The following is a 12,787-nucleotide window of genomic DNA, read 5'->3' on the forward strand; positions in this document are numbered from 1 at the left end:
CTCCCATCTTGTCCTTCCCCTTCCCGTGACCCCCTGCTCCCCCAGTGGGTCCTTCCCCCCCAGTTTAGGCCAAGGCTGGGTGCTGGGACCAGTCTGGCTGGATGCTGCCACCAGTTCAGCGCAGGGGGGACGCTGGGACCAGTTCAGGGGGAATGCTGGGACCGGTTCAGGCCAAGAATGGGTACTGGGACCAGTTCAGGGGGGATATGGGAACCAGTTCAGGCCAGGCTGGATGCTGGCGCTAGTTCAGGGAGTGATGCTGGGACCAGTTCAGGGGGAATGCGGGAACCAGTTCAGGCCAAGAACAGGTCCCAGTATCCCCCCTGAACCGGTCCCAGCATCCCTCCTGGACTGGTCCCAGCACCCATTCTTGGCTTGAACTGGTCCCAGCGTCCCCCCTGCACTGAACTGGTGCCAGCATCCACCCAACTGGTCCCAGTACCCACCCTTGGCCTGGACTGGTCCCAGTATCTCTCCCAAACCGGTCCTAGCAACCCCACCTTGAACTCCTCCCTGTCTCCCTCCTGAACTGGTCCCTGTATCCCTCCTGAACTGGTCCCTGTCTCCCTCCTGAACTGGTCCCAGTGCCCATTCTTGGCCTGAACTGCTTCCAGCATTCCCCCTGAACTGGTCCCAGCACCCACCCTTGCTTGAACTGGTCCCAGTATCCCAAGGACCCCCCCAGCACCCCAGTATTGTTCTCCCCCCGCCTCAGATCCCCCCCCAACCTTGGCAATGAGGGTCGACTGTCACCCCCCTCCCCCAGCCCCCTTGGGTGCTCCCCCCGGACCCCTGGGTCCCCCCTCCCGCGCTGTGGGGGCCGGGGGGGGTCTGGGTGCTGCGGGGGGGGCGGGGGAGGGCCAGGCCCAGTGAATCAGCGGCGCCTGGGGGCCTGGGTGCTGCCTGGCCTCTGCCAGACGCCGGGCAGGCAGCGGGCAGGCAGCGGGCAGGCAGCGGGCAGGCAGCACCCCCCAAGGTAGGGAACCCTGCCAGTGCAGGGGGGGACTGGGACCAGTAGAGGGGGGATGCTGGGAGGAGGTCAAGGCGGGTACTGGGACCGGTTTGGGGGAGATACTGGCACCAGTTCAGGCCAAGGGTGGGTGCTGGGACCAGTCTGGGTGGATGCTGGCACCAGTTCAGGGCAGGGGGATGCTGGCACCAGTTCAGGGGGAATGCTGGGACCAGTTCAGGCCAGGAATGGGTACTGGGACCGGTTCAGGAGGGATACAGGGACCAGTACGGGGGGAATACGGGAACCAGTTCAGGCCAGGGTAGATGCTGGCACCAGTTCAGGCCAGGGGTGGGGGGACAGGGATGAGGGGACTGGGGATATGGGGGGTCTGGGGGGACTGGGATGGGGGTATGAGGGGACTGGGAGGGACTGGGGAGGGCAGGGATAGGGGATGGGGGGACATGGGGGACGAGGGGGGGTGTATGGGGGAACTGGGCGGGACTGGGAGGGACAGCAGTGGGGATATGGGAGGACTGGGAGGGACAGGAATGGGGTATGGGGGAACTGGGAGGGACTGCGGGGGACAGGGAGGGCGGGACTGGGGATATGGGGGGACTGGAAGGGACTGGGATGAGGATATGGGGAGACTGGGGGGCCTCAGACACTGGGGGGCTCGGCCCACCCCCCACCGGTCATCCCGCCCTGACGCCTCACATGTCCCCAGTTCCCCCCAGTAGCTCCCGAGGTCCCTGTTCCTCCCAGTAGCTCCCTGGAATCCCAGTTCCCCCCAGTAGCTCCCCAGGATCCCAGTTCCCCCTGTAGCTCACATGACCCCAGTTTCCCCCAGTAGCTCCCCATATCCCAGTTCTCCGCAGTAGCCCCTTGGATCCCAGTTCCCCCCAGTAGCTCCCAGTATCCCAGTCGCCCCAGTAGGCCCCATATCCCAGTGCCCCCAGTAGCTCCCAGTATCCCAGTTCCCCCAGTAGCCCCCTGGATCCCAGTCCCACCAGTAGCCCCCCGTATCCCAGTGCCCCCAGTAGCTCCCATGACCCCAGTGCCCCCAGTAGCCCCCCGGATCCCAGTGCCCCCAGTAGCCCCCCGTATCCCAGTGCCCCCAGTAGCTCCCATGACCCCAGTGCCCCCAGTAGCCCCCCGGATCCCAGTGCCCCCAGTAGCTCCCATGACCCCAGTGCCCCCAGTAGCCCCCCGTATCCCAGTGCCCCCAGTAGCTCCCATGACCCCAGTGCCCCCAGTAGCCCCCCGGATCCCAGTGCCCCCAGTAGCCCCCCGGATCCCAGTGCCCCCAGTAGCTCCCATGACCCCAGTGCCCCCAGTAGCCCCCCGTATCCCAGTGCCCCCAGTAGCTCCCATGACCCCAGTGCCCCCAGTAGCCCCCCGTATCCCAGTGCCCCCAGTAGCCCCCCCGTATCCCAGTGCCCCCAGTAGCCCCCCGGATCCCAGTGCCCCCAGTAGCCCCCCGGATCCCAGTGCCCCCAGTAGCTCCCCACTTCCCCCGTCCAGGCAAAACAGCGCCCGCGGTGCCGCGGTTCCGGATCCCCCGCCCCCTTGGGGAGGGCGGGGCGCGGGGTGGGCTTCAATCAGGTCCGCCCCACCCGCGCCCCTCCGCTCCCACCCCCGCTGGGGGTCTCAATCAGGTCCGCTCCCACCCCCCCGACCCCCCCCGCCGGGCTGCGTCCCCCTCCCATCTTGTCCTTCCCCTTCCCGTGACCCCCTGCTCCCCAGTGGGTCCTTCCCCCCCAGTTTAGGCCAAGGCTGGGTGCTGGGACCAGTCTGGGTGGGTGCTGCCACCAGTTCAGCGCAGGGGGGATGCTGGGACCAGTTCAGGCCAAGAATGGGTACTGGGACCAGTTCAGGAGGGATACAGGGACCAGTACAGGGGGAATTCGGGGACCAGTTCAGGCCAGGCTGGATGCTGGCACCAGTTCAGGGTGGATGGTGGCACCATTTCAGGGTGGGGGGATGCTGGAACCAGTTCAGGCCAAGAATGGGAACTGGGACCAGTTCAGGGGGGATACGGAGACCAGTTCAGGCCAGGGTGGATTCTGAGGCCGGTTTAGGGTGGATACTGGGACCAGTTCAGACTGGGGCCGGGTGCTGGGACCAATCCAGAGCAGATACTAGGAGAGGTTGAGGGTGGGCAGATGCTGACACCAGTCCAGAGAGGCTACTGGGACCAGTTTAGGCTGGGTGCTGGCACCAGCTCCAGAGTGGGGGGAGAACTGGGACCAGCTCGGGGGTGTTACTGGGCCCAGTGGGTGCTGGGGGCCCGGGGGGGCCGGTAATGGGGTGTCTGGTTGCAGGGACCCCTCGGCGCTGGGGGGGCCATGGGGCAGAGGCAGGCGGCCACAGCCCCCAGCAGGGACGGGGACGAGGGTACGGGGACTGGGGGGACTGGGAGGGACTGGGAGGGACAAGGATGGGGGTATGGGGGAACTGGGAGGGACTGGGGGGGGCAGGGAGGGGGTGACAGGGGATATGGGGGGACTGGGAGGGACTGGGAGGGGCTGGGATGGGGTATGGGGGGACTGGGAGGGACAGGAATGGGGGTATAGGTCCACTGGGGGGGAATGGGAGTGATTGGGATGGGGGGATGGGGGACTGGGGGGACTGGGAGGGACAGGGCGGGGGGTATGTGGGGATATGGGGGGACTGGGATGGGAGTATAGGTGGACTGGGGGGACAGGGATGGGGGTATGGGGGGATATGGGGGGACTGGGAGGGACTGGGATGGGTGTATGAGGGGACTGGGATGGGTGTATCGGTGCACTGGGGGACTGGGAGGGGCTGGGATGGGGGTATAGGTCCACTGGGGGGGACTGGGAGAGATTGGGCTGGGGGTATGTGGGGACTGGGGGGACTGGGATGAGTGTATGTGGGGACTGGGGGGGACTGGGATGGGGGTATCGGTGCACTGGGGGGGACTGGGAGGCACTGGGATGAGTGTATGTGGGGACTGGGGGGGACTGGGATGGGGGTATGTGGGGATATGGGGGGACTGGGGGGACTGGGATGGGGGTATCGGTGCACTGGGGGACTGGGGGGACTGGGATGAGTGTATGTGGGGACTGGGGGGACTGGGATGGGGGTATGTGGGGATATGGGGGGACTGGGCATACTGGGGGGTATCGGTGCACTGGGGGACTGGGGGGACTGGGCTGGGGGAGCCGCGGGGGCTGACGGGGAGCACGGGGGGCCACGGGCCCTGGGGGGCCCGGGCCGCCCCCGCCGGTGCCCCCGCCCTGACGCCTCCTGCCCCGCGGCCCCGCGGCCCCGCGGGCGCAGGGGGCCCCTCCCCGGGGGGCCGGGGGCCGTCGCCGCTGGAGCGGGGGCTCCACGCCCTGGTGGGCACCTTCTACCAGTACGCCCGGGCCCCGGGGGGGGGGCAGGAGCCCAGCCTGGACCCCCCCGCCTTCCAGCGCCTGCTGCGCCGCGAGCTGGGCCACCAGCTCACCGTGAGTGGCCCCGCGGCTCCCCAGGGCGTCCCCGGGGGGTCCCCGCGGCCCCCTGCCACGGGACGCGGCCACCGGCGGGGCCACCACCGCCCCGCCGGTGCCCACGGCCCCCCGTGTCCCCAGGCCGTCCCTCCACGTGTCCCCGTGTCCCCATGCCATCCCTCGTGTCCCCACGGCCCCAGCCCCACGTCTCCCTGCCCTGCTACAGGACGTGGCCACCAGCGGGGCCACCACCGCCCCGCCGGTGCCCACGGCTCCCCGTGTCCCCAGGCCGTCCCTCCACGTGTCCCCATGTCCTCTTATGTCCCCAGGGCGTCCCTCCCCATGTCCCCATGTCCCCCTGCCATCCCTCCACGTGTCCCCATGTCCCCCTGCCCAGCCACGGGACCTGGCCACGAGCGGGGCCACCACCTCCCCACCGTTCCTCATGTCCCCCCGTGTCCCCAGGGCGTCCTTCCACGTGTCCCCATGTCCCCATGCCATCCCTCGTGTCCCCACGGCCCCAGCCCCACGTCTCCCTGCCCTGCTACAGGACGCGGCCACCAGCGGGGCCACCACCGCCCCGCCGGTGCCCACGGCCCCCCGTGTCCCCAGGCCGTCCCTCCACGTGTCCCTGTGTCCTCTTGTGTCCCCAGGGCGTCCCTCCCCATGTCCCCATGTCCCCCTGCCATCCCTCTATGTGTCCCCATGTCCCCCTGCCCAGCCACGGGACCTGGCCACGAGCGGGGCCACCACCTCCCCACCGTTCCTCGTGTCCCCCCGTGTCCCCAGGGCGTCCATCCGTGTGTCCCCATGTCCTCTGATGTCCCCAGGGCATCCTTCCACCTGTCCCCACGGCCCCAGAGCCACGTCCCCCACGTCCCCCCGTGAGACACGGTCACAAGTGGGACCACCAGGCCCCCACCAGTCCCCACGGCCCCTCCGTGTCCCTACCCACGTCCCCGTGTCCCCCCCGTGTCCCCAGGGCGTCCTCCCACGCGTCCCCATCTCCCCGTGGCGGCCCCCCCCCCCGTGTCCCCACGGCCCCCTGCCCACGCGCTGCCCGCAGGACACGGGGCAGCCCCAGGCGGTGGCCGCCATCTTCGCGCTGCTGGACGCCAACGGGGACCGGCGCATCTCCTTCGATGAGTACTGGCAGCTGGTGGCCTGGCTCTGCCACGTCCTGCGGCACCGGCACTACGGGGCCGCGCCCGCCCCGCCGCCACCCCCCATCTGCGGGGACCCCGACGGCCGCCCCGCCGCCCCCGCCGCCGCCCCGCTCTGCCCAGCCCGCGGGGACGGGCACCAGTGACCCCCGGCCACGGGGGACGGGGACGTCCCCAGGGCGAGTGGCCCCTGCTCCCCACCCCGTGATGGGGACGGGGACGGCGGCACCCAGGGGGACACGGGGCTGGCGGCTGCCCCGGCTCCCCGCGCTTGGACCCCAAATCGCCCCCGGCGGCGCCCCGGGGTGGCCCCGGCCCCAGGGCCACCGGCGGCGGGGTGATCGGGCCCCGCGGGGACGTCCCCGGCCCCCTCCCCGGCCCCAGGGGCTCTGGGGGGAGGAGAAACGTCTTAATGTGTGAATTACCTCTTGAATATCTAAAATGTACTGTCATCATCATCATAGTAACAGTAACAGTAACAGTAATAGTAATAATAATAATAACAATAATAATAACAATAATAATAATAATAATAAAAGACCCAAAAAGGACTGTTGAGGCGGGGAAGGTGCAAATGGCGGAGGGGGAGGCGGCAAATGCGGGTGCTGCCCCACAGGGACCCCCTGCCCCATAGGGACCCCCCCCTGCCCCATAGGGACCCCCCCCTGCCCCACAGGGAACCCCCCCTGCCCCGTCGGTTCCTCTCCCGTTCCATAGGGTCCCTCTGCCCCATAGGGTCCTCTCCTACCACACAGAGACCCCCCCCAGCTCCGTCACGACCCCCTTGACCTATAGGGACCCCCCCCTGCCCTATAGGGTCCTTTCCTGCCCCACTGGGACCTCCCTGCCCCATAGTGACCCCCCCAACATATAGGGATCCTCCCTGCCCCATAGGGTCCTCTCTTCTCCCATAGGTCCCCTCCTACCCCATAGTGGCCCCTGTGCCCCATAGGGTCCTCTGCTGCCCCAAAGGGTCCTCCGCTGCCCCAAAGGGACCCCCGTGCCCCATAGGGTCCTCCGCTGCCCCATAGGGACCCCCGTGCCCCATAGGATCCTCCCCTGCCCCATAGGATCCTCCCCTGCCCCATAGGGTCCTCCCCTGCCCCATAGGGACCCCTCCTACCCCACCGCAGCTCCATGGGGGGCCCACTCCTGCCCCGGGGGAGGCGGAGCCTGGGAGGGGGCGTGGCCTGGGTCTCGGTATGAATGGGGCTGGGGGCGGGGTCTGAGCAGGGGGCGGGTCCAGGACAGGAGAGGGGCGGGGCTTGAGCGTTCGGCAGGGTTGGGGTGAGGGCGGGCCCTGAGATGGGGCGGGGCCAGACTCTCGGCAGGGGCGGGGTCTGAAGGGGCGGGGTCTGTGATGGGCGTGGCAGGGGGCGTACGCTATGGGGCAGGGGGGTCCCTATGGGGCAGCGGAGGACCCTATGGGGCACAGGGGCCACTATGGGGTAGGAGGGGACCTATGGGAGAAGAGAGGACCCTATGGGGCAGGGAGGATCCCTATATGTTGGGGGGGTCACTATGGGGCAGGGAGGTCCCAGTGGGGCAGGAAAGGACCCTATGGGGCAGGGGGGGGGTCCCTATAGGTCAAGGGGGTCGTGACGGAGCTGGGGGGGGTCTCTGTGTGGTAGGAGAGGACCCTATGGGGCAGAGGGACCCTATGGAACGGGAGAGGAACCGACGGGGCAGGGGGGGTTCCCTGTGGGGCAGGGGGGGGTCCCTGTGGGGCAGGGGGGGTCCCTATGGGGCAGGGGGTCCCTGTGGGGCAGCACCCGCATTTGCCGCCTCCCCCTCCGCCATTTGCACCTTCCCCGCCTCAACAGTCCTTTTTGGGTCTTTTATTATTATTATTGTTATTATTATTGTTGTTGTTATTATTATTATTATTATTATTATTATTATTATTATTATTATTGTTATTATTATTATTATTATTACTGTTACTGTTACTATGATGATGACGACAGTACATTTTAGATATTCAAGAGGTAATTCACACATTAAGACGTTTCTCCTCCCCCCAGAGCCCCTGGGGCCGGGGAGGGGGCCGGGGACGTCCCCGCGGGGCCCGATCACCCCCGCCGCCGGTGGCCCTGGGGCCGGGGCCACCCCGGGGCGCCGCCGGGGGCGATTTGGGGTCCAAGCGCGGGGAGCCGGGGCAGCCGCCAGCCCCGTGTCCCCCTGGGTGCCGCCGTCCCCGTCCCCATCACGGGGTGGGGAGCAGGGGCCACTCGCCCTGGGGACGTCCCCGTCCCCCGTGGCCGGGGGTCACTGGTGCCCGTCCCCGCGGGCTGGGCAGAGCGGGGCGGCGGCGGGGGGCGGCGGGGCGGCCGTCGGGGTCCCCGCAGATGGGGGGGTGGCGGCGGGGCGGGGCGCGGCCCCGTAGTGCCGGTGCCGCAGGACGTGGCAGAGCCAGGCCACCAGCTGCCAGTACTCATCGAAGGAGATGCGCCGGTCCCCGTTGGCGTCCAGCAGCGCGAAGATGGCGGCCACCGCCTGGGGCTGCCCCGTGTCCTGCGGGCAGCGCGTGGGCAGGGGGCCGTGGGGACACGGGGGGGGGGGCCGCCACGGGGAGATGGGGACGCGTGGGAGGACGCCCTGGGGACACGGGGGGGACACGGGGACGTGGGTAGGGACACGGAGGGGCCGTGGGGACTGGTGGGGGCCTGGTGGTCCCACTTGTGACCGTGTCTCACGGGGGGACGTGGGGGACGTGGCTCTGGGGCCGTGGGGACAGGTGGAAGGATGCCCTGGGGACATCAGAGGACATGGGGACACACGGATGGACGCCCTGGGGACACGGGGACAGGTGGAAGGACGCCCTGGGGACACGGGGGGACATGAGGAACGGTGGGGAGGTGGTGGCCCCGCTCGTGGCCAGGTCCCGTGGCTGGGCAGGGGGACATGGGGACACGTGGAGGGATGGCAGGGGGACATGGGGACATGGGGAGGGACGCCCTGGGGACATAAGAGGACATGGGGACACGTGGAGGGACGCCCTGGGGACACGGGGAGCCGTGGGCACCGGCGGGGGCGGTGGTGGCCCCGCTGGTGGCCACGTCCTGTAGCAGGGCAGGGAGACGTGGGGCTGGGGCCGTGGGGACACGAGGGATGGCATGGGGACATGGGGACACGTGGAGGGACGCCCTGGGGACACGGGGAGCCGTGGGCACCGGCGGGGCGGTGGTGGCCCCGCCGGTGGCCGCGTCCCGTGGCGGGGGGGCCGCGGGGACCCCCCGGGGACGCCCTGGGGAGCCGCGGGGCCACTCACGGTGAGCTGGTGGCCCAGCTCGCGGCGCAGCAGGCGCTGGAAGGCGGGGGGGTCCAGGCTGGGCTCCTGCCCCCCCCCCGGGGCCCGGGCGTACTGGTAGAAGGTGCCCACCAGGGCGTGGAGCCCCCGCTCCAGCGGCGACGGCCCCCGGCCCCCCGGGGAGGGGCCCCCTGCGCCCGCGGGGCCGCGGGGGCCGCGGGGCAGGAGGCGTCAGGGCGGGGGCACCGGCGGGGGGGGCCCGGGCCCCCCAGGGCCCGTGGCCCCCCGTGCTCCCCGTCGGCCCCCGCGGCTCCCCCAGCCCAGTCCCCCCAGTCCCCCAGTGCACCGATACCCCCCAGTATGCCCAGTCCCCCCATATCCCCACATACCCCCATCCCAGTCCCCCCAGTCTCCCCATATCCCCACATACCCCCAGCCCAGTCCCCCCAGTCCCCACATACCCCCATCCCAGTCCCTCCCAGTCCCCCCATATCCCCACATACCCCCATCCCAGTCCCCCCAGTCCCCACATACACTCATCCCAGTCCCCCCAGTCCCCCAGTGCACCGATACCCCCATCCCAGTCCCCCCCAGTCCCCACATACACTCATCCCAGTCTCTCCCAGTCCCCCAGTGCACCGAAACACCCATCCCAGTCCCCTCATACCCCCATCCCAGCCCCTCCCAGTCCTCTATCCCAGTCTCCCCAGTCCCCCAGTGGACCTATACCCCCATCCCAGTCCCTCCCAGTCCCCCCATATCCCCCCATACTCCCATCCCCGTCCCCCCAGTCCACCTATACTCCCATCCCAGTCCCCCCATATCCCCACATACCCCCCGCCCTGTCCCTCCCAGTCCCCCCAGTCCCCCATACCCCCATCCCTGTCTCCCCAGTCCATCTACACTCCCATCGTAGTCCCTCCCAGTCCCTCCCAGTCCCCCCAGTCCACCTATAGCCCCATTCTAGTCCCTCCCAGTCCCTCCCAGTCCCCCCAGTCCACCTATAGCCCCATTCTAGTCCCTCCCAGTCCCTCCCAGACCCTCCCAGTCCCCCCATACCTCATCCCAGTCCCTCCCAGTCCTCCCAGTTCCCCCATACCCCCATCCCAGTCCCTCCCCGTGTCCCCATTACCGCTGGGGTCCGGGGCGGTGGCACCCCCCTGGCTCTGCCCCATGTCACCCTGTCCCACTAACGCGGCCCTGCCGTAACGAGAAACCCCGTTACCAGCCCCAGCCAGCCCCCCCCCCCTCCCATCCCAGCGCTCCCAGTATCCCCAGTCAGACCCACTCACTGGGACTGGACCGAGGTCCCCAAGGGCACCTCAGGGTCACTTTGGGGACGGGCTCGACCACGTGGCCTTGGCTATTCCTGGCCACCGGCCCCCCCCCCGATGGCTCCGGTGACATCTGCCACCACCCTCCCCGGACGCCCGGGTCCCCTTCACCCCCCCCCAATGACCCCAAATCCACCTGAATTCACCCCAAAACCAACCCGCGGCGCTGGCAGCACCCAACCCGGGCACCCAACCCACCCAGCTTTAATTAGCAGCGCTAATTTGGGGCTAATTAGGGGGATTTGGTCTAATTGCGTCCGTTTGGCTGGCGGACGCCCCCAAATCCCGCATTTTCGACCCCCAAATTGCCCAGTTTCGTGCTTTTCCCCCTCAATTCAGAACCCGCCGCTTTTTAATATCTTTTCAAATGAATATTAATGAATATTAATTAATCAGGAGGCGGCGCCGCTCCGTGACAGCGTCTTTTTGCCACTCCCTCCCCCCCCCGAATGTGTGGTTGTGTCTTCTCCGCTGGCTCGTACGAGGGTTGTGCACCGTGGCACGGCGGGGGGATGGACCAGCGAAGAAACCCCCCAAAAAGGAGGAAACAGCCCCATTTTGAGAGCGGAAATGATCCGAAACCACCAGATCCCGTCGATGGCGGGTGGGAAGCGTTGCAGGCCGGCACTTCGACTGCTGTTTTTCCACCCCGGAGCCCCGTTTAACCGCCCCCGCCGGAAATTTATAGCCGCGATCGGATGCCGAAAGCTCCGGAAATGTTGCTTCGAATCGTTGGGGTGATCGCGAAGGGACCAGCGGATCCCCCGGTGACGAGCGGCAGAGCCGGTTGGCCGCTTGCCCGGCGCCGGGACGAGGGGGTGGCCCCCGCTCCGCAAGCTGTGAGCTGGGGTGCAGGTGTTGGATGCAAATCTGTGCTGGATCCCTGCTGATCCGGGCTGGCTCCTTGCAAATAGACCTCGTATTTTTGCAGATCTGCACGGGATCCCTGCAAAGCCACGTTGCATCCTTGCAAATCTGGGCTGGATCCTTGCAAATCTGGGCTGAATCCGTGCAGATCCACGTTGCATCCTTGCAAATCTGCACTGGACCCTTGCAAATCTGGGCTGGATCCATGCAGATCCACGTTGCATCCTTGCAAATCTGCACTGGACCCTTGCAAATCTGGGCTGGATCCGTGCAGATCCACGTTGCATCCTTGCAGATCCACGTTGCATCCTTGTAAATCTGGGCTGGATCCTTGCAAATCCACATTGCATCCCTGCAAATCTGGGCTGGATCCTTGCAGATCCACATTGCGTCCTTGCAAATCTGGGCTGGATCCTTGCAGATCCACATTGCGTCCTTGCAAGTCTGGGCTGGATCCTTGCAAATCTGGGCTGGACCCTTGCAAATCTGGGCTGGATCCTTGCAAATCTGGGCTGGATCCGTGCAGATCCACATAGCATCCTTGCAAAACTGAGCTGGATCCTTGCAAATCTGCACTGGGTCCTTGCAAATCTGGGCTGGATTCTTGCAAATCTGGGCTGGACCCTTGCAAATCTGGGCTGGATCCTTGCAGATCCACATCGCATCCCTGCAAATCTGAGCTGGACCCTTGCAAGTCAGTGCCGGATCCTTGCAGATCCACATTGCATCCCTGCAAATCTGGGCTGGATCTTTGCAAATCTGGGCTGGATCCATGCAGATCCACATTGCATCCTTGCAAATCTTGGCTGGATCTCTGCAAATCTATATTGCATCCTTGCAGATCCACATTGCATCCTTGCAAATCCGGGCTGGATCCTTGCAAGTCTGGGCTGGACCCTTGTAGATCTGCACTGGATCCTTGCAAATCCACATCGCACCGCTGCAAATCCGCACTGGATCCCTGCAAACTCATGTCACGCACTTGCGAATCCAGGTTGCCTCGTTGCAAATCCACACCGCGGCCTCGCAAATGCAGGTTGCACCCTTGCAAAAATCACATCGCCTCCTCCCAAATTCATGGTACTTCCTTGCAAATCCACACCGGATCCTTGCAAATCCACACTGGATCCTTGCAAATCCACACCGGATCCTTGGAAATCTGCGCTGCATCCTTCCAAATCGGCCACGCAACCTTGCAAATCCACGGTGTCCTTGCAAATCCCCGCTGGATCCTTGCAAATCCATGCTGGATCCCTGCAAATCCCCACTGCATCCTTGCAAATCGGCCGTGCAGCCTTGCAAATCCCCACCGGATCCTTGCAAATCCCCACCGGATCCTTGCAAATCCGGTTGCGTCCTCACAAATCCACCTTGCGCCCTTGCAAATCCCCGTTGCCTCCTCGCAAATCCGCCCTCGCCGTGCCAGGCACCGGCCGAGCCTCGGGTGAAGCCGATGGCAATTCCAAATCCCTTGGGATCCCAGCCCAGCGCCGAGGGCCACCCCAAATCCCTCGGACACCCCTTTATTTTTAGGGAAAACCCCCTTTTTTTAGGGACGTTGGATGCCTTGAGGCGAAGCCGCTCAACTGAAAACGGCCGAGAAGGGCGTTTGCAAGCAAGAAGTAACCCCAAACCATTTTTTCCCCCTTCCCCGTCACCAATTTGGGGAATATTCACCCCAAAAAGTGCCCAGAGGGGGGTAGGGAGCGATGGGCAGCGGCAGCGTTTCCCCTCCGGCCACATTTTGCTTTTTAAAGGGGAAAAAA

At 66.5% G+C, this 12,787-nt stretch overlaps 1 protein-coding gene across 1 annotated transcript; it reads right to left on the reverse strand.

Annotated features, from left to right (window-relative positions):
- Positions 1 to 7,409: 7,409 nt before the first annotated feature.
- Positions 7,410 to 10,140, reverse strand: LOC309601055 (protein S100-A16-like). The gene is made up of 4 exons (XM_082333887.1): positions 10,113 to 10,140; positions 9,953 to 10,020; positions 8,842 to 9,011; positions 7,410 to 8,084 (listed from the first exon to the last, which is right to left on the reverse strand). The coding sequence occupies exons 2-4, from the start codon at positions 9,993 to 9,995 to the stop codon at positions 7,839 to 7,841; spliced, it is 459 nt and encodes a 152-aa protein (XP_082190013.1). The 5' UTR covers positions 9,996 to 10,020; positions 10,113 to 10,140; the 3' UTR covers positions 7,410 to 7,838.
- Between the last annotated feature and the right edge of the window lie 2,647 nt (positions 10,141 to 12,787).

Source organism: Platalea leucorodia, assembly GCF_965183815.1.
Source record: "Platalea leucorodia genome assembly, chromosome: 28".
Taxonomy (NCBI): Eukaryota; Metazoa; Chordata; class Aves; order Pelecaniformes; family Threskiornithidae; genus Platalea; species Platalea leucorodia.

Bases quoted from the DNA above. Each gene is read 5' to 3' on its own strand.
- LOC309601055 (XM_082333887.1), bottom strand. From the start codon at position 9,995: ATGGGGCAGAGCCAGGGGGGTGCCACCGCCCCGGACCCCAGCG. The intron at 9,012-9,952 runs GTAATGGGGACA...CCGCGGGCGCAG, and splicing joins CACCGCCCCGGACCCCAGCG to GGGGCCCCTCCCCGGGGGGC. The intron at 8,085-8,841 runs GTGAGTGGCCCC...CGCTGCCCGCAG, and splicing joins AGCTGGGCCACCAGCTCACC to GACACGGGGCAGCCCCAGGC.